The sequence below is a fragment of the Labeo rohita genome, chromosome 4 (genome assembly GCF_022985175.1).
Source record: "Labeo rohita strain BAU-BD-2019 chromosome 4, IGBB_LRoh.1.0, whole genome shotgun sequence".
NCBI classification, from domain to species: Eukaryota; Metazoa; Chordata; class Actinopteri; order Cypriniformes; family Cyprinidae; genus Labeo; species Labeo rohita.
In genome coordinates, this window is record NC_066872.1 from 39,973,676 (window position 1) to 40,000,324 (window position 26,649).

The 26,649-nt window shown below is 35.6% G+C and overlaps 1 protein-coding gene across 1 annotated transcript; it reads right to left on the reverse strand.

Moving 5' to 3' along the window:
• On the reverse strand, positions 1–26,377 carry slc41a2b (solute carrier family 41 member 2b). Its single transcript, XM_051107894.1, has 11 exons — positions 26,269–26,377; positions 24,765–25,384; positions 23,836–23,943; positions 21,744–21,815; positions 20,535–20,679; positions 20,203–20,349; positions 16,256–16,403; positions 16,068–16,147; positions 11,685–11,816; positions 6,448–6,596; positions 1–1,078 (listed from the first exon to the last, which is right to left on the reverse strand). Exons 2-11 carry the CDS (start codon positions 25,260–25,262, stop codon positions 893–895), a joined length of 1,665 nt encoding a protein of 554 aa, XP_050963851.1. The 5' UTR covers positions 25,263–25,384; positions 26,269–26,377; the 3' UTR covers positions 1–892.
• Between the last annotated feature and the right edge of the window lie 272 nt (positions 26,378–26,649).

A 26,649-nucleotide genomic window follows, 5' to 3' on the forward strand; every position in this document is an offset into this window, starting at 1 on the left:
TATTGGACATAAACTTTTATTAAACCTTTATTAAACATTTTGAGTATCAAAAAAAGCATGGCAAGAAAGAAACACAAAGAATCCTCCATTGATGCCAGTAGAAACTCATTTTTTCATCATAGAAAAATGCTGTTCATGGCACCTTAGTAACAATGTACAAAAATGTTCACACACACAGACACACACATACAAGACTACGTTGCTCATTCAACCCATTTCGTTTAATTGCATACATGACCATTAAACACAAAGTCGGAGACCGAAAAAGAAAGTCTGACATTTCCAATCGATACTCAGACCGTTGTGTTTCTCTTTAAACGAGCAGACTATTCCCTTTCCTCAAAGCTGATATATATTAGTTTATTATTCTACCCTATTAAGCAATACAAAGCAAACTTCCAAACTGCATTACAGAGGTTTATATGAATTGATCTGGCACTGCTCGAGTAAAAACTGTGCGGCTATACTTGTAATAAGGTCTGACTCGACTGGACAGACATGAGAAAATGGTCTCAAGTCTCAAAAAAGAAGACAGAGCAACATGGGTAATTAAGAAAGACAAAGACAAATAAATAAACTACAATTACCAAGACAATCCTGTTTTTAAGGTTTGTTTTTGGTCCTTCCACTGCAATAGTGCTGATGAAGAAGATTTTTTTTGTACCGTCCCACATCAGACGCACCAGAAATCACCCTGTTTGAGATGATGGAGAATCTTTTGATGCAGCTTATAAATCATCTGGCACTTTAAGAAGAGTCACGAACTGACAGAGAAATGCTAAGTTTGTTTATATGCCACATGCCCGATCTGACAAGCAGCCATTCAAGGCAATAAGTGAGGACAGCAAGTATGGAATTGTTTGATCTGCGTGTCAAAGGTCAAAGAACGACCTCAGTCGCCCACATCGCTGTCCTGGTCCCCGATGATCCACAAGAAGTGGAAGCTGAGAGCCAGGAAAGCAGTCCCCAACAGGTCGCCCAACGCTGTTAGATACGGGATGGAGAAACTGTCCGGATCTTTCCCGCTTTTCCACATGGAGTGCACCATCCAGTCCGCTATGCAAAGCAACAAGAAGACCTGGGATGGAGAAAGAATGCACATAAAATGCGCTGAATATTGAAAAACCTGCGCTCTTGCATAAAGCACGAAACTACCGTCCCTTCTGCTGAATCTTTGGATGAACTTTCCCATACATGCACACACACACACACACACACATAACAGGAAGCTCTAAACTAAAAAGAGACGGACTGAGTTATTCCAGAAGTAACAATGTTTTTGTTTATGGAGCTTCTTTGAAAAGCTCATCTCGGAAATGAAACAAGATCCTATTCTTTTTAAAACTTTCATTCACATTTAAAGATGACAAATCATGAAAATCTGATTTTTTCCATGATTAAGTGCTATAATCGGGTCACAAGTGCTTCTACCAACCCAGAAAACTTGAAAACGAACAACCCAGTACATTTTTTGGTAAGCTTTTCTCTGTATGTATCAATGATTCAATTTACCCCATTCATAACACTTGCTTTATTCCTGAATGAATCACTTTCAAATTAATCAAATGAATGAATGATTCAGTAAATAAATCAGCGACTTGCCGCCACCTACTGGCAATTTTAGTTTCATTTAAGAATCTTTGCAGTTATTTAAATCATTTAATATTTCGATATTCAAAATGTTATATTTAAAACATTAATCTCAACATGAATTTATGAATTTGATTGCACTCATGCCACCTCTGAGCTTCATTAAACATGAAAATACACCTAAAAGTCACTTTTGTGTTTGTCTGTGACACCTCTGTAGTACAATTTAATTTTGTTAATACTGATTTAATTTGGTTGGTAACTTATTCTTATTCAATGTTGTTTTAATCAGAAATTTTAAAAAGCTTATAAAATATAATTTAAAAAAAAAATCTGACATAAAAGATGACATACTTTTAATAAAGTTAGAAAAATGCCATTACAAAGGTAAAAACTCCTTAATTCCTCTTAATCACTTTAAGGAGTCAAATATCACCTCGTATTGGGAAGGCTAATTTTTGATCAGATTTTTTGATTATTGATTAGAAGGTGCTCCTGAAATTTTGACTGTGCTCCTTTATTTTTGCCTCAGAGAACAACAGAGCAGTGGATTTATTGATTTATTTACTGTATATTATGCTGCTGCCACAAAGATCTAATGTAAACATGCAATTTCTTTCCTTCACAGACACAACCAACTGTATTTGTAACTCGTGTGTTTTTACTATAAACTGTGTATTTGACAGTTTAAGCGCAATAAGACATGAGAGAGAACTTATTTGCACATATTTCGGATGCGCTCAGAAAACCGTATATAAACTAATATAAATTCAGCGCGACAGACATAATAAAAACCAAACAGATGTTTTTGGCAGAGTATCTGAGGTATGAGCTGTAAAGGCACAACCCTAATCTGGAAAAGGGGGCGGGGAGCAGCATCTCATTTGCATTTAAAGAGACATGCACAAAAAAAAAAAACAGCATGTTTCTGCATCTACACAAAACAGATATTTTCAAAATGATACAATAAATGATCTGTGAAGTATTTTGAGCTGAAACTTCACAGACACGTTCTGGGGACACCTGAGGGGCATAATAGGTCTCCCTTAAGAGAAATATCCAAAACGGCTTCAGATGTAAACATCATAATGCTTTTCATCTAGTGCAGCTCATTAAACACCAGCAAATTAGCCCGGAGTTTGTCTTCGCTGAGCATCACAGATTATTAAAATGCTCTTTTGGATCAGTGCGGCCCAGCGGATGCCAGTTTGTTTGCTTAATGGAGATGTAACATTTCAAATCTTCATCTTGCATTCAACTGGAAGTTAAACAGATTGACTGCAGCCATTCCTGAAGGCTTTCCGCTAGTGTTTCCGTGCATGTGTGAGCGAAGGATTTTCATTTAAGCGAGATAAAAACACGGCCTGCCCATTAATCAGGCTGACAGGTCGGTGTGAAACTCTATTTGGAGGTCTGATGCTCTGGTTATCCAGCCCGGGCGGCGTTCATTTATATCCGTTATATTAAGGTCAGCGTGAGATGGTTAAAAAGCGATCCGCTCTCCGCTGCAGATTTTAAACTTCAATTTACGTAGCAGGAAATAAATTGCCGTTTTAAAGGCTATTAATTGCGCCTGCCAGGCAAGATGAGTTTTGTGACATTATTTCAATAATTAACCTTGCGTGTTTCCGTGTGCGGGAATATCAGAACACCGACCTTTCTGTGGGAGATTTCGCCTCGTGTTTTCTTTCCCTTTCGCTCTTTATTAGGGTTCTATTAATTAACGATTAAACTCTTAGCAAGGAACGCCAGAGGCCTTCCGAGTAGCTGAGGAAAGTGATGGTTTGCTAATGTACACAAGCTGTTGAGGCCCGACAAGATTAGCCTTGTAGTTCCACCCTGCGCAAACACACCGACACACTTTTCCATCACTCACAAGGACAGAGAAAGCAGTCAGAGATGTTGCATGGCATTCATATGTGTCCACACACACACACACACACACACACGTTTGCTTAGCTATCTAAATGAGGATGTATAACACTCCTGTTGTTTTATATAAAGTTAATTATAATCAGTACAGACAGAGTACATATAATGAGCACCTAAACTCTATTTGAGGTTCCCTTAAGGAAGGTTGTGTCAGATTTAGCCAACTCGTAAACCCGCTGAAAGCAAAGGTTAGTCCTTTTTTAGGTTCACAGTGGCAGCAGAAACTATTTTGTTTGCAATATGACATAATACAGCTGTTTTCTGAGCCCTTGCTATCTATCTATCTATCTATCTATCTATCTATATCTCTTATGCTCATCAAAGTTCCATTTGATCAAAAACAGAAAAAAGTAATATTCTGAAATATTATTGCAATTTAAAATAACAGTGTTCTATTTTAATATACTTTAAAATGTAATTTATTCCTGTGTCATAAAGCTGAATTTTCATCAGTCATTATTTCAGTCTTCAGTGTCACATGGTCCTCCGGAAATCATTCTCATATGCTGATTTATTAACAATGTTGGAAACCGTTGTGGTGATTAATATTTTTTTCAGAATTCTTTGATGAATAAAAGGTTAAAAAGAACAACATTTATTCAAAATAGAAATCTTTTCTAACAATTTAAGTCTTTGCTATCACTTTTTATCAATTTAACACAACCTTGATGAATACAAATATTAATTTCTTTAAAAGAAAGAAAACTTTTACTGACCTCAAACTTTGAACGCTAGTGTTTATTGTTACAAAACATTTCTATTTGAAATAAATGTGTCTGTTTCATCAAAGAATCCTGAAAAAAGTATCACAGGTTCAAAAAAATAAAAATTTAAGCACAACTGTTTGCAACATTGATTATAAATCAGCATATCAGAATGATTTCTGAAGGATCGTGACCAGGAAGACTGAAGTAATAATGCTGAAAATTCAGCTTTGCATCACAGGAATAATTTCTATTTTAAAATATATTAAAATAGAAAACCACTATTTTAAATTGAAATAATATTGCACAATATTACAATTTTTTCTGTGTTTTGTAATCCAATAAATGCAGCCTTGATGAGCAGAAAAGACTTAAAAACATTAAAAATCTTACGTTCGGGGTCAGTTTTTTAAAGACGTTTCTTATGCTCATCAAGGCTGCATTTATTTGATCAAAAATACAGTAAAAACAGTAAAATTCTGAAATATTATTACAATTCAAAATAACAGTTGTCTATTTTAACATACTTTAAAATGTAATTTATTCCTGCGTGGCAAAGCTGAATTTTCATCAGCTATTACTTCAGCCTTCAATGTCACATGATCATTCAGAAATCACTCTAATATGCTGCTTTATTATCAATTTTGAAAACATTTGTGGTGTTTGTGATTCTTTGATGAATAAAAAATGAAAAAGAACAGCATTTGGGGTAAGTATTTTTTTATTTATTCAAAGAAGTGTTAAATTGATAAAAAAAAAAAGTGATAGTAAATACTGTGGACTATTTTCTCATCCAGATTTTTTGAAGAGGCACTTTATTGCCTCATCGGAAAAAAACGTCCCTGGAGAGGCATGAGAATATCTCTGCACAGTGTCACCAAATATACTTAACAGCTATGTACTGGGAACTTCATTTAACCCTGGAATTTCTTCCTCTAACGCAGACTCTGTTTTTTTTCTGGAATTCTATAGATGCCTTGTATTTGAAGACCCATAAAGGTCAGAGGTCAGGGGGCCACTTTCAGGGCACTAGACATATGTTCAAGCTATAGCTGGTGCAGGCTAATAATAGTGAACTTCTGTTAAAAAGATTTTGGTCTGAGAAGCATAATTTAGCCATATAAGTGTTTTGTATATATATTTTTATATCTTACATACAGTATTTTTTTAAATACTAAAATACTAAAATATTATAAATATTATATAAATATATATTTTATAATCTCAATGTATTGTTTTATAGATAATTAATTATTCAATCTTTTATTTTTATAATTATAATTATATTTATTTATTTATTTAATTATATTTCAAAATTATTATATTTATAGTTTATATAGTTATTATAGTATATTTTTTGTTTACGGTTACAGTTAAATAAATAGTATTTAAAATGCACATTTGTGCAAATATACTATTTGATGATTAATGTACAGAAATAATTCAAGATCTGAGCAGCAGAATAAACCAATAAATGGCCCCACTCATTTTTCCTGTCTCTCTCTCCTCAAGGATCCTTCTGAAGTGAAGCAGCAAGGCTGCGGATCTCAAAGGCGTGTGTGTTTAGGTTAGCGAGGGCGTTTCACGTACAATGTACACATACACACAAACTTCCTAAAAATACCACACATTCCACATGCTGGCAACATGCCGGCGCATGCCAGCCGTTGAATGCACTTGGTTTTCTGCGGGTAATCGATCTTAATTGCGATCCAAACAATTTATGAAAACACCCTTTTGGAATAACCAAACACTCACAGATACATACACACCCGCTTACACACACAAACAACACCTGCTCGCTATCGCTAATGTCATCGTTGCTTCGTTCAGAGGGGAAATGGGGCGTCTAAAAGCTCTGGGGATTTTCTAAAAGGCTCGTAGGTTTATGATGGAAAAAAAATGCATGTTGTAACATTGTTACATGTGGGCTGCTGGCGGCACATTCATCGCGATTAAACTGGAGATGAAATAGATTCTCCAGACCGGTATCGTAAAACGGGTGTCTAGTTTTATGATTAGAGGCTGACATTTTCGTCTGCTACAGGAAATAGTGCTTACAGCTGAGCCTCAAATAGGTGTCAGATTTAATAAAACGATACAGTGATGACAGGTTCTCTAAACAGCATGGAAATAACTGCACTGCACAGCCTGTAAACTTTCATGTGAAGATGTCAGTGCTTGACACTCGGTTAGAAGGCCCTATTTCTGTCACGCTCACCTGGAAAAGAGCAGCAGCCAAATACACAGCCATGAACACGGGCGTCAATGAGGTGTGACCCCTTTCCATCAGATCGATGGTGTACAGGAAGATCAAATGACCAGGGATGACCAGTAACAGCAGAACCTGTGCTGACCTGTGATTGGCCCCTGAGAAAAACAGGGAAAAAACAACAAAATAAAATAACATATATTATTTTTTAAAGCAATATATAAAATTGGAATAACAATAATAGTAATGATATTAAAGGGATCATTAATTGAGAAATAAAAAAAATCTCTCTGATCTCATTACTGCCTCTGCCCCACCCATAAATATTTACAAATAAAATAAAACTTGAATATTTTTTTGTAGAATATTCAATTATATAGATTAACAAAAAATATTTTTTATTTATATATTTTTTTTTATAAATTATATATATATATATATATATATATATATATATAATTACACGTGTATATATTTATTAATTTGTTAGTATATATATATATATATAAATAAATAAATATACATATGCAACACACATATATGTATATATTATATATACACATACATACATATTTTATATACATTTTATACTTTTTAACATAAAAATTAACAAATAAAATAACATATAAATAAAAAATTAATAAAAATATAAATATACACACATATACATATATATATACAGTGAGGTCAATAAGTATTTGATCACCCTGTGATTTTGCAAGTTCTCTTACTTAGAAATCATGGAGGGGTCTACAATTTTCAGCATAGGTGCATTTCCACTGTGAGAGACAGAATCTAAAAACAAAAATCCGGAAATCACATTGTATGATTTTTTAACAATTTATTTGTGAATTACTGTGTCAAATAAGTATTTGATCACTTGAGTCAAAAAATTTTTAATATTTGGTACAGAAGCCTTTGTTAACAATTACAGAGGTCAAACGGTTCCTGTAGTTCTTCACCAGGTTTGCACACACTGCAGGAGGGATTTTGGCCCACTCCTCCATACAGATCTTCTCTAGATCTGTCAGGTGTCGGGGCTGTCGCTGAGCAACACGGAGTTTCAGCTCCCTCCAAAGATTTTCTATTGGATTTAGGTCTGGAGACTGGCTAGGCCACTCCAGAACTTTGATATGCTTCTTACGGAGCCACTCTTTGGTTTTCCTGGCTGTGTGCTTTGGGTCATTGTCATGTTGGAAGACCCAGCCACGACCCATCTTTAATGCTCTGACTGAGGGAAGGAGGTTTTTTCCCAATATGTCACAATACATGGCCCCGTTCATCCTCTCCTTAATACAGTGCAGTCGTCCTGTCCCCTGTGCAGAAAAACACCCCCAGAGCATGATGCTTCCAGCCCCATGCTTCACTGTAGGTATGGTATTATTGGGATGATACTCATCATTCTTTTTCCTCCAAACACGGCGAATGGAGTTAAGACCAAAAAGTTCTATTTTGGTCTCATCTGACCACAGGACTTTCTCCCATGACTCCTCTGGATCATCCAGATGGTCCCTGGCAAACTTCAGACGGGCCTGGACATGGGCTGACTTAAGCAGGGGAACCTTCCGTGCGATGCAAGATTTTAAACCATGATGTCTTAGTGTATTACTGATAGTAGCCTTGGAAACGATGGTCCCAGCTCTCTTCACGGCATTGACCAGCTCCTCCCGTGTAGTTCTGGGCTGATTCTTCACCATTCTTAGCATCATTGATACCCCACGAGGAGAGATCTTCCGTGGGGCCCCAGTCCGAGGGACATTGACAGTCATCATTAGCCTCTTCCATTTTCTGACAATTGCTCCAACAGTTGTTCTTTTTCACCAAGCTGCTTGGCAATTGCCCCGTAGCCCTTTCCAGCTTTGTGAAGGTCTACAATTTTGTCTCTTGTGTCTTTTGACAGCTCTTTGGTTTTGCCCATGTTGCTACTTAGACTTTGGCTGATTGTGGGGTGCACGGGTGTCTTTATGACAGCTAACGACCTCAAACAGGTGCTACTAATTTAGAATCATTAGCAGAGTGTAGCTGGACTATTTAAAAGCTAAATAACAGGTCTTTGAGGGTCAGAAATCTGGCTGATAAGCAAGTGATCAAATACTTATTTGACACAGTAATTCACAAATAAATTGTTAAAAAATCATACAATGTGATTTCCGGATTTTTGTTTTTAGATTCTGTCTCTCACAGTGGAAATGCACCTATGCTGAAAATTGTAGACCCCTCCATGATTTCTAAGTAAGAGAACTTGCAAAATCACAGGGTGATCAAATACTTATTGACCTCACTGTATATATATATATATATATATATATATATATATATATATATGTATATGTATATGTGTGTATATTTATTTATATTTATTTATTTTTTTTATTTATATATATATATATAAAATATAAATAAATAACACTATAAATAAATAAATAAAGTTTTATAAACAAAAGTATAAATAATACACACGTGTGTATATAAAAATAAATAAACAATACACACACCACATACATATACATATATTAGCTTTTATTTTCATTTTTCATTTCAGTTTAAGTTTTATTAATTTATAAATTAATTAATTTTGTTACCTGCTTTTGTCATTTTTATTTCAGTTTCCATTTTAGCATTAGTAACTTTAGCACTTTAATTTCAGTTAATTGCTAAGGCAACATTTCATCTAAAATTTATATTACTTCAGGTTTATTCAAATGAACAAAAATCATTTTTAATAGTTTTTAGCTGTACCATAGTGTTTCTTGCTTCAACAAAACCAAATTTTTCTAGTCTTTTATCAAAATAACTTTTCTGATTTATAACTGGAGGATGAGTGAGTGGAATGATATTTTCCACAAAGATATCCGAACAAAATCTGCAATCTGAGACACCACAGAACACAAACAACCCTCCATGTGCGATCCGTGCACATGTGTAGCTGTTCATATTTGATTTATTCCACATTTAGCAGTGAATATGCATACAGTAAACATCTCATTCACAAACCCAACACTTCTCACTCCATTAACATCCTCTGTCAACCCCCGCAGTATGGCATCGCTCTGCACTCAGAGCCCTTGAAGGAGGAAGATTTATGCCCATCTTTCCAGATGGCACTGCTAAGCTTGCAGTGAGCACAGTGCCCCTCATGTACTTGGGCATCTGGACTCTGTCCCTAGAGTCCTCCTGCATCAAAGCTGTGGCATCAACATGCCGTCCGCTGCCTCTGTTGTTTATAGGAAGCGTTCTCCGCTTTTCTCCAAGATGGATCGTTTTACACAAACCACTGTTACACACACTCCATTAAAGCTAATGTATACAAACTTGCAAGCCCTGCTAAGCGATGTTGCCCTAAACACTGCTTACTCGTTCTTGCTCTCTTTAATACAGGCTATGAAAACAAAAACTGCCTTCAAAGTGTGATTAAGTCACTCTCCTTAAATTTGTAGGCCTTAAAGGATGTTATGAGGATTTAAACCCCTCTCTTACACGAGAGGTTTGGAGCCGTTTAGCACACATGCTCCACACCTATTGAGCTGTGGTGTTCATGTAAGAGGCGTAGGTTTGAGCCACATCATGACTTGATCCTATTCTTTTATTATTTTTGTTAAATTTATCTACTTTGGCTGTCAATAAAACTGCAATTAAAATTATATAAGAGTGTATATAACATTTAAAAATAACTTAAATATTTTTAAATATTAATGTATGCATTAAAGAGATGAGTTCACCCAAAAATAAAAATTACCACATGATTTATTCATCCTCAAGCCATCCTAGGTGTATATGACTTTCTTCTTTCAGGTGAATACAATTGGAGTTATATTAAAAAATGTCCTGACTCTTCCAAGCTTTATAATGGCAGTGAATGGTTGCTGAGATTTTGAAGTACAATAAAGTGCATCCACCCATAACCAACTCTACATGGCACCGGGAGGTTAATAAAGACCTTTTAAAGCAAACTGATGTGTTTTTGTAAGAAAAATATTTAAATTTAAAACTTTATAAACCGCAATCTCGAACCTAATTCATGAGAGAGTTGCATTCCAGCGGATGACGTAGGATGGATGCACTTTATTGGACTTCAAAATCTCAACAGCCATTCACTGCCATTATAAAGCTAGATATTACGATTTATAGTTTTTCATATTTACATTTTTCTTAAACAAACGCATCGATTCACTTCAGAAAATCTTTATTAACCCCCTCAGAGCCGTGTGGAGCACTTTTTATGATGGACGAATGCACTTAATTGGAATTTCAAAATCTCAACAGCCATTCACTGCCATTAAAGAGCTAGAGATTACGATTTATAAAGTTTTTATATATTTACATTTTTCTTAAACAAACGCATCGATTCACTTCAGAAGGCCTTTATTTAACCCCCCCGGAGCCATGTGGAGCACTTTTTATGATGGATGAATGCACTTTATTGGAATTTCAAAATCTCAACAGCCATTCACTGCCATTATAAAACTAGAGATTACAGTTTCTAAAGTTTTTTATATTTACATTTTTCTTAAACAAACGCATCAATTCACTTCAGAAGGCCTTTATTTAACCCCCCCGGAGCCATGTGGAGCACTTTTTATGATGGATGAATGCACTTTATTGGAATTTCAAAATCTCAACAGCCATTCACTGCCATTATAAAGCTAGAGATTACGGATTATAAAGTTTTAAATATTTCTATTTTTCTTAAACAAACGCATCAATTCACTTTAGAAGACTTTAATTAACCCTCCACAGCCGTGTGGAGCACTTTTTTTGATGAATGGATGCACTTTATTGGACTTCAAAATCTCAACAGCCATTCACTGCCATTATAAAGCTAGAGATTACAGTTTATAAAGTTTTTTATATTTACATTTTTCTTAAACAAACGCATCGATTCACTTCAGAAGGCCTTTATTTAACCCCTCCACAGCCGTGTGGAGCACTTTTTATGATAGATGGATGCATTTTATTCGACTTCAAAATCTCAACAGCCATTCACTGCCATCATCAAGCTAGAGATTACAGTTATAAAGTTTGAAATATTTCTATTTTTCTTAAACAAACGCATCAACTTGCTTTGGAAGGCTTTTATTAACCCCCTGGAGTCGCGTACTTTTTATATTCACTGTTGGACACTGTTCATGGACAAATGAGTCAAATGTGGCTATATTTCACAATATTTTCATCTATTATGCACTAGCATATGGCTAGGGCACATGCTGGTGTCATTTAAAGCACATTGGGGCAGAGGTTGGGATTACCTGTGCCACAGAAGGTGCGGCAGGGGTAGTAGCAACCCTTGGCCTCATCAGGAACCTCTCCAGGGGTGCTGTGAAAGTGCAGGTAGGTGGATATCCGACTGGACTGGATGGCCACCAGGTTTCCTCCAATACCTACAATATAACACACAGTACACATTTCAGACAAATATATACTGAGAGTGCAAGGACAAAGCCTGAATTAATAATGAGGAGGAAAATACAGTATGCCTGTTTCCAACACATTTGAGACTTAAAGTGAACCTGCGAACAACTCTCATGTCAGTGAAGCTTCTGCAGTGAAAACACTTTTTAAATGAATACAGGCTTCATTTTTTTTTTTTCACTGTCAGACTGGCAGCCATGAGTCACCAGTACTAACTCTGCTTTTGTCCCCCGCCTCTTTATCTCTCGCTTTCTTTCTCTCGCACACCAACACGTACAGCCCTTCCCCTCTCTCTCTCTTTCTCCTTTTCCAGAGTAAAGTAGAGTGCTGTCCAGAGCCGCAGTAACGATATGTCACGCCCAGCAGTTCTGGGAGAAGACAAGCAAGTAAGAGAGAGAGCGAGAGGAAAGACAGAAGACAGAGGACAGAACAGAAGGGACAACAGAGACCGACTACATACACATTCTCTCCTCTTTTTACACCATCTGGTTTGTCACTCTGCTGAACTTAAACATCTGCTTTTGAAATGGAACAAAACAGAATGGAATAAAACAAATTAGATTAATTTGTAAATTAGAGTAGAATAGAACAAAACAAAATCAAATAGAAGAGCACAAAATATAAATGCATAAACTATAATTGCACAATAGAATGGAACAGAAATAAAAACAGTAATAAACTGAATATAATAAAGCAGAACCTGAATAAAACTGAATAAAATCTACAAAACAGAATGTCACATTAAACAAAGCAACAAAACAAAAATAGAGCTGATTGAAAAGGATAAAACAGAAAGCAAAGGAAATTTTAGTGAGGGTAGACACTGTCAAATCCATCAACCAACTGTTAGGGATTTGGGAATTGCTTTAAAAAGCTCTTGCCAAAGTTGTCACTCCAGGAAAAACTACCAGAAATAGTTCTTTCAGCTCAAAATGTTTAGTAACTGCAAGTGGACAGTCACGACGAATGGAAAAAAGATACCTTCAGTTCACAGCCAAACAGGAAATCAGTAATCTGAATTACAATAAGAAACACCAAATCTATTTCTCACATACAGCGGTGCATTCATGCCCACAACGGCAATACCATTTAGCATCGTTAAAGAGCAGACCTGAGGTGGAACGATTATATTTTAGCACAGCTCGGGCTCCTGCACAATTAGCTCCAACAAGGCTGTGTTTATGTTTAATGCAGAGGTTACCATTAAGCCACACTGTGCCACGTCCCCGTGGCTGTGCTGGAGAGACGCCATTTGTATGGAGGAGTGTGTGGGCAAGTGTCTGCGGTTCAGATTAGCTGGCAAAGGTCTAACATTTTTTCATTTTCACACAAACAAGCAACAACATGACATTTTGGATATGAGTTGGGGGCATGAGAAAAGAGCATATGGGAATTTTTTGACCTTCCCTGGAGCAACAAGGTACAATTAATCTGATGCTGTTTTAGCTACATCTGCCAACAGGAAATGAAGATGATATGCAACCTCATTTCTGTCCAAGCAGTGGGATTAACATATATAGATGGCTTAATCTGGGTCACAAAGTGATGCGACTTTGGCTAGGTGTGCAGCAGGGCTCTACTATGGGCCCAGTTGGTTTTCGGTAGGTTTACTCTCTGGGTTGGGATGTGCAAAACAAATGACTTTAATTCTGCTTTTAATAAGGCCTGTATAATTATTAGCCTGGATATAGGTTTATTTGACCCAAAAATAGAAAACATGAACTACTTTAAACTTAACATATACAGTGGTGGCCAAACTTATTAGAACACTAGTATTTTCATAAACTAAAAAGTGGTTTTAAGTCATTATTTCTATTTTTTGCTGTAGTGTGTCAGTAGGAAATATCAGATTACATTTCCAAACTTTAATTTTCCATTAACTGTAATAGTCCAGTGAGATTTTTGTTTCCACATGGAGTCTGACAATAGCCAGTGCTCGACACAGAAATGTGATCTCATCATCATCAAGTCTGCCTGGAATGACATGAAGAAACAGAACAAACTGAGACAGACCAAATCCAGAAGAACTGTGGCAACATCTCTAATATGTTTCAAGACACCTTCCTGCAAACCTGAAAAACTATGCACAAGTGCACCTAGAGAAAAAGCTGCTTTAAATGCAAAAGGATGCTCACGCCAAATGCTGATTTAATTTAGTTAATAAAAGTTCATTGATAAAAAAAAATCTATTTATGACATTATTTGACTTTATTGACATTACATTATTTGACTTCGGCTGGGTGTGCAGCAGGGCTCGATCATGGGCCCAATTGATTTTTGGTAAGTACACTCTCTGGGTTGGGATGTGCAAAACAAATTACTTTAATTCAGCTTTTAAAAAGGCTTGTATAATTATTAGGCTGAATACAGGTTTATTTGACCCCCATTGGACAATAAAACAGAAAACATGAACTACTTTAAACTTAACACAGAGTGATGGCCAAAATTATTAGAACACTAGTATTTTCACCAGCTAAAAATGGGTTAAGTCAATTATTTCTATATTTTGCTGTAGTGCATCAGTAGGAAATATCAGTTTACATTTCCAAACATTCATTTTGCCATTAATTGTAATAATCCAGTGAGATTTGTGTTTGCACAAGGAGTCTGACAACAGCCAGTGCTCCACACAGAAATCTGATCACATCATCATCCAGTCTGTCTGGAATGACATGAAGAAACAGAATAAACTGAAACTAAATCTAGAAGAACTGTGGCAACATCTCCAAGATGCTTCAAGACACCTACTTGCAAACCTGAAAAACTATGCGCAAGTGCACCTAAAGAAAAAGCTGCTTTAAACACAAAGGACGGATGCACCAAATGTTGATTTAATTTAGTTAATAAAAGTTATTTGAAAAAGAAAATCTATTTATGACATTATTTGACTTTGGCTGGGTGTGCAGCAGGGCTCTGTCATGGGACCAACTGGTTTTCAGTAAGTACACCCTCTGGGTTGGTATGTGTAAAACCTTTTTAATAAGGCCTGTATAATTATTAGGCTGGATACAGGTTTATACGATCCCCATCTGACAGTTTTTGAAATGAATTTTTGTAAAACATCCATCTGTTCAAAAACAGAAAACATGAACTACTTTTAACTTAACATATAGTTTTAAAAGGGCATTGAGATGCAACTGAATGCTTTTCAGAGAGGGTTTTTATCATACATGCTTTATGGCTAAAGCACAGCATGCCAATTAAAGCAGTGCCACGAAAAACCTACAAAAAAATCTAGATTAACCACACTAATTGGATTGTTGGGCAACCGTTCGACCACTGCAACCCATCCTCATACTAGGGGCGATAAGAGAGGTCTGTTTTAGCACTATTTACGTATGACGGAAACTATTTTTCTGTACCTAGGTGGCACATGAGCATGTGTATGTTGCAATCATTTAAATTACCTTCCCTGACTCGCTTCCTATTTGGCCAGACAAACCACAAAAGCCTCTGTTACTCATCCTATCTCACTCTTGTCTCACCTCTTGTTTTGAGTTCCTCAGAAATTCCTTCTCTACTCAGTTCTACTTCTCTCTTAGAATTGAGAACAAAACCTTTGATTTTGAGATATCCTGATACAAACTTCATCATCTTTCACACACACACATACACAGGCAGAGATTCAAACAGCTGTTTGGTGGTCTGGGCGGCAGAACATAGACAGGCTGCAGACAGTGTAAATGTCTCTCATTAGTGAGCTTTAATTAAAAATCGTATGGCTCTTTGTGGAGGTACCACGGTCCTGGCTTCCTTTCCTGTTACCACGCGAAACTCAACTACTGCAATTAATGACTTTACCCCACAGCTCAATCTCATCCAACTCTATTTCAGCTATATTCCATCCTTTGCCTTTTTCTCAATATGGAAACGTTCATTAAAATCACAAAAGTGGCTATATCTGCCACAAGGATTCGTGCATGACTTTAAATGAGGACGGTTATTACAGAGACGTTTCTTTGAGGTAATAACAGTCTGAAAGGGGACTGAAATATCAGCTGAGAGCGCCAATATGTGCCGTGGACATGGGGGTGTTAAGAATTAAGATTTTAAAAGCTTAAACCTTTCAAAAGACAAATAAGACAAGACAGGTAAAAATGGAGATATTGATGTAGTTTAGCCTATTATGCAGAGTATTGACCAAAAACGTCAAGAATAATCCTCCAGTATTGATAAGTGTACTATCCGCAGATATATTTTTGTATAAAATAAAATCTCACCGTTGATAACAGGCGTGTAAACCACAATCCCAGCCAAATTGGGATCAGACACAGTTTTGTCCAAGATGAGTCCTCCAATACTGAAATACAGAAAAATGTTATTGTTATTGGAGTGGCAAATGAAGCGCCACATGCTTTTTCAGCGTCTGTGCAAAACTGTGGCCAGGTGTGTGAGGTGTGTATCACACCTGCTGATGAACATGGCAGTGATAACGGGCTCCCAGCCCGAGTAGAGCAGCTGACGGCTGGCGGGGTGTTTGGAGGAGATGACCATCCACAGCGGAGTCAGACACATGAAGAAGGCACACACCAGAGATGACACATATGGGTGAGAGTCTGATAAAATAGAGAGAGAAACACTGCAGTGAACACAGATTCTGTATTCATGGTGAAATACAGAAGCATTTTACAATAAAAAATTAAATCACTTTTAATAATTTAATGATTATTCTAAATTGGCATTTTGGAACAGTCCCGCTGCTTTCATGCTCTTAGTTATGTAGCCAAAAATGTTATATAAAGCTGTCTAAAAGACTGGGGTCAGTAAATTAGTTTTCTTCTTTAAACAAATTAATACTTTTATTCAGCATGGATGCATTCAATATAATCAAAAGTGACAGCAAAGTCCTTTATAATGTACAAAATATCAATATTTCAAATAAACGCTGTTCTTTTGAACATTCCTTCCAAAGAATCCTAAAAAATCCTATTATGGTTTCCACAAAAATACTAAGCTGAACCTCTTTTCAACACTGATAATAAGAAATGTTTTTTGAGGACAAATCAGCATATTAAAATGATTTCTGAAGGATCATGTGACACTGATGGCTGCTGACAACTCAGCTTTGCCATAACAGGAATTTATTGCATTTAAAAATATAATCAAATAGAAAAGACTTATTTTAAGTTGCAATAATGTTTTAGAATGTCACTGCTTTTATTGTGTGTTTTTCCATAAGAGACAGCAGTGGAAAAACTCAGCAGGAGTGTCCTGCACTCTGACCACACTATAACTCATTTTCTGTCATTTTTCAAAACCTGAGAGAGATTGACAGCCGAAACGCGAGACTGACAGGAAAAAATAACTATGACTGACATCTTGTTGATGATAGAAATCATGTTGTTGGCTGCAGTTCTGTTCAAGCAGAACACATGAACTGAATTCGCATTTGGAATTTTGGTTTTAGAGTTCTATGTGGGGTTTTAGAATATTAGAATATTCATTTAAATTCATTTGAAAAGTCATTATTTTTGTCTTCTTTGCGCAAAAAAAGTATTCTTGTAGATTCGTAACACCACGGTTGAACCACTGATGTCAAATGGACTATATCAAAGAGCAGTTTCCTTACTGCCTTTCTGGACCTTGAATGTTTTAGTTGCATTGGTGTCTATGCAAGGTCAGAAAACTCTCAGATTTCATCAAAAATATCTCAATTTGTTTTCCGAAGATGAACAAAAATCTTACAGGTTTGGAACAGCTTGAGGGTGAGTAATTAATGACACAATATTCATTTTTGGTTGAACTATCCCTTTAAGATTGATTCATTTTCATGTAGCACATTCTTTATCTTCAAATTGATTCAAAATGTATGACTGATGGTTTGATTCTCGATTTGTTTAGCGGCGTCGCTCGAAAACATTAATGGCGCCCTGATCAAAACTAACAGTCATATTCTGCTGCTGTGTAAATGCAGTCGTACTGACTGGCTCTAATTGGATTTAAGCAGATTGACGAAAAAATGATCTTCTTAAAAAACGAATCAAATCTCTTGATGCAGACGGTGATGCCAAAAGAGGTTTCACTCTTTGCTAAATACTCTTCATCGCACATTAAACAGCCTAAATCTTTAAATCCCAAACATAGAGGCAACATCTGTGTGTCTATATTTAGTGTGAGATGGGTCTGACAGGGCAGCGGTGTGCACTAATGATGGAAGAAGCCTCTCTTCTCAGCTGGCTGGCACGGCTGATATGGTTTTGGCATGGCACGGTGGTGCCATTTGCCTTGCCCTCACCTCACTTCACCTCTCGCAGAAAAGGAAAGACTAAAAAAGGAGCGCGGCGCTCAGTCTGGACCAGTCTGGGGCTTATCACACTGAGTCATCATGGACCGATGGCCCATTAAACTCAGTATAAACACTCCAGAACGCTACTCAGAAAAGCCCACGTGCGACTTTCACACATTTTAGATATTGTGTTTGTTTGAGAGAGAGACACTGGCTATTTGGCTATGCCTGTGAAAGGCAAATGTTTGAAAAAGTCACCACAAATATTTAAAGTGATGATCAACCAAAAAAAAAAAAAAAAAAAAAAAAAAAAAATCATAACAAATCCTTCAAAATCCTTTTCTTCAAGTTACAAAAAACCTGGTTAACGCTAACGCGAGGGTGTTTCTAATGAAGCGTCTTTGGGAAGGACGGCAAATTTGACATCATTCTCTCGTGTGACTGCCGACAGTCTCTCTCAATTTGTTTCCTTTGACTGAAAGTCGTGAAAACGCTATCGTGGAGTTTTTCTTTTGCTATTTGAGCAAATGGGAACGCAAAAAATGTATTTGTGGTACCTTCCCATTCACTGCTCCAGGATTTTACCCAACTATGACGACTTCCGCTACGAGAAACCCGGAAATGTGAGAAAGGTCCATAAATGTAATTTCTAAATGAATTAATTTCTTGTTCTTTGTTAGTTTAAATTTAATTTGTTAATATCATATTATCATTTAACAATATACACTATTTAAGAATGTTTAATATTATTAAAATAAATAAATAACTAATAAATAAATAATAAATAATTACTTATAACAGTATTTTAATAGAAAAATTAAACAATTAAATTAAAACAAAGTGTAAATGGGAACTATCAAAAATGGAACATTTAATAATTAAATATTATATACCATTTTCAACAAGATTAAAACAAGGTGTAAAATATTTTTTAAAAATTAAAGCACTAAAACCTGAAAGGAAAGGACAAATGTTCAAGAAAGTTAATTTCTAATTATTCTAATATTACCATTTAATGATGCATTGTGTTCAAAGTCTTAAAATATTTTAAAAAATATATAAATTATATACATTAAACTATATATAGATTATAGAAACACACAGACTCACACACACATAGTGTGTGTGACCCTGGACCACAAAACCAGTCGTAAGTAGCACAGGTATATTTGTAGCAATAGGCAACAATACATTGTATGATATTTCAAAATTATTGATTTTCCTTTATGCCAAAAATCATTAGGGTATTAAGTAAAGATCATGTTCCATGAAGATATTTTGTAAATTTCCTACTGTAAATCTAAACTTAATTTTTGAATATTACTATGCATTGCTAAGAACTTGATTTGGACAACTTTAAAGGTGATTTTCCCAATATTTTGATTTTTTTGCACCTTCAGATTCCAGATTTTCAAACAGCTGTATATCAACCAAATATTGTACACATTCATACACACAGAGAGAGAGAGCGAGAGAGATGCATAGTGAGCCTGTGTGTGTGTATTTCACAAGAATGTGGATACGTAGTAGACCCAGCGAGGTCATGCACTGTGTCACAACACTCTCATTGTCCTGAGCCAGACTCATTAGCAGCATGACCTACCCATAAAACATATCAACCCCACTGCCCTATAAACTGTAACTTACACACCTCACATCTGCTGACACCTGCAACAGAGTGTGAGAGTGTGAAAGGTGCTGCTACGTTTAGGATACATTACTAATCACACTATAATATGACAGATAAAAACTGAAATATGATCAGTTTTTCCACATAATATTAAGACAGCTTTATGACAAGTATCTGAATGGAATTCATTCCAGGCTGGAGTCTAAAGTGATGGTTTCTTGCGCCCCCTTGTGGTAGAAAACAAAAAGCATGTCTGATCTGATAGAGAAACTACTACAGATGTATCAAACTCTGACCTACTATCTATTCTGGGCAAAAAATAAATCTCTTTTTGGCTCTCTCACAATTTCTAGTGAGCCGCCTCACTGTCTGCTGTCTAACAAGACTCATTTGAAACGTTGTCCATATGCACTTTTTAGATGCATACTTTTAAATCAAATGTGCATGTGATGCCTAAAAATGCTTGGAACAAAGCTCTTTTCACACACATCTTTCTCACCTAAGCAGTTGTAGAGGCCCTGGCTGATCCATGCCAGGATGGCCAGCGTGATGAGGTCACCGAAACTGGCGGCGATGGGTGTAGCTACATTATCAGGGTTGATACCTGTCTTCTTAGAGCCCACAATCACACCCACCATTATAATACCTGAAGAGAAGAGACACTGTTCACCTTGCTCACTTGGAGCTGGACATTCATAATGTGAATCGCTCCTAATAACAAATATGACTAATGTCGGATTGTGATTTAACAATGTAGCCATTATTTGCTGTGAAAAGAACCGCTTTAGTAAGTACATGTAAGAGTATTAGAAGTTAATCTGTAATACAGACCCTGCAGCAGAGATGCTATGAAGGCTGTAGCAACGCTACTGGAACACAGCAACACGGCGTGACTGATCTGGAACTTTCCCTCAGGAATCCAACCCAGTACAACAGCCGCTACCGCTGCCAGGAACCCGATTACTGTGGCCTGCACCTGAGAAGGTGAGACAGACAGAGGTAACACTGGGTTTCATTCATTCATTCCTTTTTTCATTACAACCAATTATAATAAATCAATATAATATAAATAGAAATTCATTTACTTTTTGAAATTAATAAATAAATCAATATAATATAAATATATATATATATATATATACACATACACACACACACACATATATATATATATATATATTTTTTTTTAATTGATTTAGATTATTTCATTTATAATATATATATATATTTTTCAATATAAATAGAAATTAATTCATTTAATTTATTTATTTTTAATTAATGAATTCATTTTTAAAATTAATTATCATTTAATTTTTACATTATTTTATCTTGTTTTTATGTTTTTATTTTAAACAAAAAAGTACAAATATAATATAAAAACAAACTGTATATGATATTATATTTAAATATCAATTTCTAGATTATATTTATTTTTTAGTAATTTATAATTAATAATTTTATATATAAATATATACACCCAATATAATATAAAAAAATAAATTATAATTTTTAAATTCATTATATATATATATATATATATATATATATATATATATATATATACTTCATATAATATGTATATTATATACATTTCAATATAATATATAAATAGAATTAATTTATTTATTTTTATTTAATGAATTCCTTTTTTTATTTAATTTTTAATGTATTTTTATTTTTCTATAATTTTATCTTATTTTCTATATTTTTATTTTTTAAAGATAAAAAAGTACAAATATAATATAAAAACAAATTATATATAATATCATATTTAAACATCAAACTTGAGATTATATTTATTTTTTATTTTATCTTAAATTACTTCAATTATTATTACTTCAGTTATACACTTACATAGACACTTCACTTTGTTTTGTTAGTGTCTGTGCAAATACGGAAACCGGTAATCTTGATAAGATTTCTGTTCCTTTTCCAGGTAAAAACCCTGATAACCACGCAAGCGTATTTACATTTACTGGGTTTCTGATGGGGTTTGCTTGTTTACTGTCTGTACATGTAAACCGAACTGAAAGCTCTTACCTGTTTCAGTGCCAAATTCCCAATAATAAGATTCCACTTCTCGATGGGTGAGTCCATTTTCCCCACATTCACCTAAAGACAACAAAATTCATTAACAGCCTTTATCCAAGTTTTATGCATATTCTCTAGCACTTTATATGTGAAAAACAAATGTAAAAAGTTGAAAAGTTGACATTTATAAATGATCAATATTTAAATTAAATTAGTGTTTAAATTTAAACTAATTTAAATTAGGGTTATGCAAAAAATAATGATACATTGTAACATGTTTATACATCATGTTAATATTAGCTGTACTGAATTAAATTTAATGCAAAATAATGCAGAAAATCTTAATGGCCCTAAAAAGAGGCTTAAAATATAATGTTTTCTTTTAATTTTTTAATTTGGGCCTAAAAGCTCAAATAAGACAACCATCAAGAAGGAAAAAAAAAAAAGTGACCAAATTACTTCCAAGTGGCATATTTTAAACCGAAAAGAAAACCACCATATGAGGTAAAGACAACAATATTTCGAGTTTGGAATGGATCTCTGCCCACAAAGTAACAAGATGGCCGTCTCCACAACCAATGAGCCAGAGTGTGCGCGCAAGTGTGTGTGTGCTTAAGAAAATACAGGAAACAAATGTAAATGTGAAAGAGCAGCGTGTAGGAGAGAGCCGTCTGAGGGCAATAGACTCAGTGTGTGTTTTTCTTTTTTCCCCCAGCTGCATGAGGGTGAACAGAAGGCCTGTACTTTAGCCTCGCTCCTCCGCTCGGTCCACACCGCCAGGGTTTGTTTATTCTTTCACCTCGAGGGGGGACGACAGATTTGCCATGAGAACACTAGACGCTAAACGGCATGAGGTGAAACCCCTCTGAGCTCTAAAGTCCTGGACTGAGAAAAAAAAAAAAAAAAAAAAAAACACTAGCTACCTAAAAAAAAAAAAAAAACCACTCTGTCAGCAGATAGCAGCCGAGACTATAGCGCCCAGAGGAAAGGCCAGGAGAGAATCTGTTAATAAAAAAGCTTATGTAAACTACACTTGTCTATGCACACATATAAGCACACCTGAGACTCCAACGACGGAAAAGTTTAAATGAACAATATGGTTTTAAAGACAACATATGCTTTATTTATTGCTTTTATTTCAAATTTCTGATGGTTAACTTTAATAAGAACATTGCATACAATAAATCAGACTCCATCAGACAATTATTTTTTGTGTTTTTTCAACATAAATCTAATAATTATGGAAGCTTGTTTCTGCTACGGGATTACAAATAAAGGTAATTGCACCTTTTTCTCTCACAATTTGGACATTTTCATGCAGTCGTAAGTTTATATCTCACTTGTCAAATATAAACTCAGAATTGTGAGATATAAACTAAGAACTGTGTAAAAGGAAGCCAGAATTTTGAGGCAATAGCAAAATTAACTTACAATTTTTTATTTATTTATGTACACACACACACATATATACACATATATATATATATATATATATATAATTATTTATTTTTACATAAATATTTACATTAAATATTTGTACATTTTATAAAATGAATGTGGCTGATAAAATGTTCTGTCATTGTGGTTGATGAGCTGTTGTCACTTTGCTGGTTCTGGCTACGCCAGCAGAAAATGTGTTTCTCAAGTGGAAGAAGTCATTACACTTTGATTAAAGATTATAAATACAAACTTTTCTTTAAAATATAAATAATGTGCACAGTAATGCCAGGCAGCAAAGCTGTGAACTACACGTTGTCTTGAAAACCTGTGTTTGTTTTTCTTACTCAGACATATGGGGGTTGGAAATACCTATGGAGTCATAACCATAATAATAGGCTGGCTAGTTATTCTACCTCTGATATATGGTTTTTACTACCAGGCCTAGTCTGTGGAGATGGGCACTAGCATGAATCGTCAGGTCCTGACAAGTGAGAGCATGCCCAAAATGGGCCAAGATTTCATAACAAACCACCTTAGTGTCAAAGGAGCACTTCTTATAAGAGCTTCTAAAAAAATTACAAGCACACCTACTGTAAATTAAAGCAAGATGCAGTTGGGCAAACAGTAGTTAGTTAGTTAGTTAGTTAGTTAGGATACTAACCGCTGTGGAAAGCCTGGAAGCAAGAGTCATCTCTAGGTTTCCTTTCAAACCCAAAAGAGCCGGAACCAGGATGAAGATCTCCGTAATGTTCTTAAATGCTTCCCAATGCTGAGGAAAAAAAGAAAGAAGAGAGACTTCAATTAGGTCTATGAGGTGGCTCTTAACCTGGGGTCCAGGGCCCACTAGGGGGCCTCAACAAACTTCCAGTGGGGACCCAAAAAATCTTAAAATATTTAAATTTAGTTATACTAACATAATCATACTTAAAAAGCAAAAAAATAAATAAATACAAATAAAAATAAATAAATAAAAAAATAACAAATAAGTGATCAAATAATATTTTTAAAGCTATTGCTTCAGTGTATTTTGTTCATAAAATGAAAGTCAATGACTTTCATTATATGGGCAAAAATGTCTTCAAAATACCTTCTTTTGAGTTCCTTAAAGGGATAGTTCACCCGAAAATGAAAATTTAGTCATTAATTACTCACCCTTATGTCGTTCCAAACCCGGAAGACCTTTGTCATCTTCGGAACACAAATTAAGATATTTTATGCAGGTGACACGGTCGTTGTTTTGGTTTTCTTTGCGCACAGAAAGTATTCTCGTATCTTTGTAAAATTATGGTTGAACCACTGATGTCACATGGACTGTTTTACCAATGTCCTGCGTTTCTGTGCCTTGACCGTGGTACTACCCTTGCTGTCTATACAGGGTCAGAAAGCTCTCGGATTTCATCTAAAATATCTTAATTTGTGTTCCAAAGATGACTGAAGGTCTTAAGGCTTTGTAACAGCATGAAGGGTGTGTAGCTAATGCCAGAATTTTCATTTTTGGGTGAACTATCCCTTTAAAACAAAGCAAGTCAGACAGGTTTGGAAAAAACGTAAAGTTGAGTAAATGCTCCCTTTAAGGTTTCAGAATCTCACCTGTACTATATCCAGTACTACTCCAGCCGACACAGTCCCGAACCCAGCTAGAAGGAAGGGCACCAGTATCTGCAAAGCCATAGCGAGGGGTGACTCTTTGGGCATATTTCTAGTGGCCTGCTGCTGCCCTTCCTCCTCGCTCTCCGCTTCTTCATCTGCCTCTTCTCCCGAAAGCCTGCCATCAGGCAACATGGGGTCCGTCTCTGCATAGCGTCCATCTCCAGCGTCAGACAGGCTGATGGACGTTCGGCTGCTGCGGTCCGAGTGGCGTCTGGGTTCACGGTGGAACCCGTTCTTGAGGGACTCTGGCTTGGGAGTGCCGAGGTCCACCATGGCCAGGCGTTCCTCCTGTAGCGCGGTGTAACTGGCAGGTACCATGGTCTGAAGCAAGGACGGTATGGGTCTGAAAGAGATGGAGCTCCAGGCTCCTCCAGCCTGAGCTGCCAGACTAGGGCCCAGGGAGCTGAGCACAGCGCCCCCTATGGTTCGGAGGCTCATATTGCAGATAGAAACTGGTTGGGCTCATGGCCCTCTGGACTTTGTGAAAAGCAGCAGATCAGCAGAAACAGCAGGTGGCATCCATAACAGCTATGAAGAAGCACTGACAGTATCGCAGTGACCTGATAAAGAGAAGTAAATTCGTCAACAAAAGTGTCACATACAAGGTCACACTATCATTGCATGCTTCTTTTAGTCGTCAGCAACAGTTATTCGATCCAGATGCTGAATTGGCAGTCATAGTGTTTAGTACACAGTCTAAACCTTCTTTTTTTTTTAAACATCAATTACTAAATACACCATACTTGGAACTAACTTTTAAACCCCTTGCAACTTTTTATCTGACAATTGCAAGCAAAAAAATTGGAAAAACAAAAATTAATTGCATGAAATGTTCTTTTTAAAGTTAATCATCAGAAATTTGACATAAAAGCAATGAATAAGACATATATGGTGTATATGTAATAGTGTATTTCAATATTATCACACAGCCAAAACAATAAACAACACATATTACATGAAAAACGTTTGTAAACAAACAATGCTAGTTTTCTGAACTTTGAAAACCTAAAGGAAAAATAAACAAATGCATCATATCATGTGTTTAGAACAACATATTATTATGCCTGTAAGTAACAAAACATACATTTGACTGATATTATTTGAGATACACGAATATATTATAAATGTGATGCAGTTGGAGGGAGAGGATACGTTGCATTCCCAGCTGGACAAACTAAAAAAATATGGCAGGTTTGTTAAGTTTAGATTGTTTATGATTACCAAAACATACTCATTTATATGTATAAACCTTTATGTAGATGACTTGTGCATTGGAATCACCCCAAACATCCTAAAATATTCTCCAGCTGCTTGATGGTAAACATTAATAATTAATCATTTGAACTCCGATGCCTGTCAAATGAAAGCGGCTCTTTATTTAACGTGTGGCAGATTTTATTAGTCTCTCTGTGGATTAAAAAAGATAATAAAGAAATGTATGTACCGTGATATTTTAGCTCCGTCGAGACGAGTTTTAGCTTCTTCCCTGATCGCTGGACTGGAGCTCTATGACAGCGGCGGCGCGTCATCACTGCCGTGCACTGCGACAGCAGCGGGAGCGAGCGCGCATTTCAAAATAAAAGACCCGTGAGATCGCATTAAACTACATTAAAACGTAAATTAAAACACATCAAAAGCTTTTACTAATATGCATTGTTGTAAGCATTTTTGTTTTTTTGGCTATGCTTTAATTTAAAAATTTTATTAGTTCATCCTTATCTAATATCGTCAGACAAGAATGTCGCCAAACAAGCATTTTTTTTTTTTTTTTTTAATGTGTACAATTTACAATTCAAATACAAACTTTAGCGACACATTTCAATAA

What these genes read in the sequence shown, in the direction of transcription:
- slc41a2b (XM_051107894.1), bottom strand. Translation starts at nt 25,262, where the DNA reads ATGAGCCTCCGAACCATAGGGGGCGCTGTGCTCAGCTCCCTGGGCCCT. An exon ending in GGAATTTGGCACTGAAACAG is followed by an intron (nt 20,680 to 21,743) that starts GTAAGAGCTTTC and finishes TCACCTTCTCAG; the next exon opens with GTGCAGGCCACAGTAATCGG. An exon ending in CATAGCATCTCTGCTGCAGG is followed by an intron (nt 20,350 to 20,534) that starts GTCTGTATTACA and finishes TCTTCTCTTCAG; the next exon opens with GTATTATAATGGTGGGTGTG.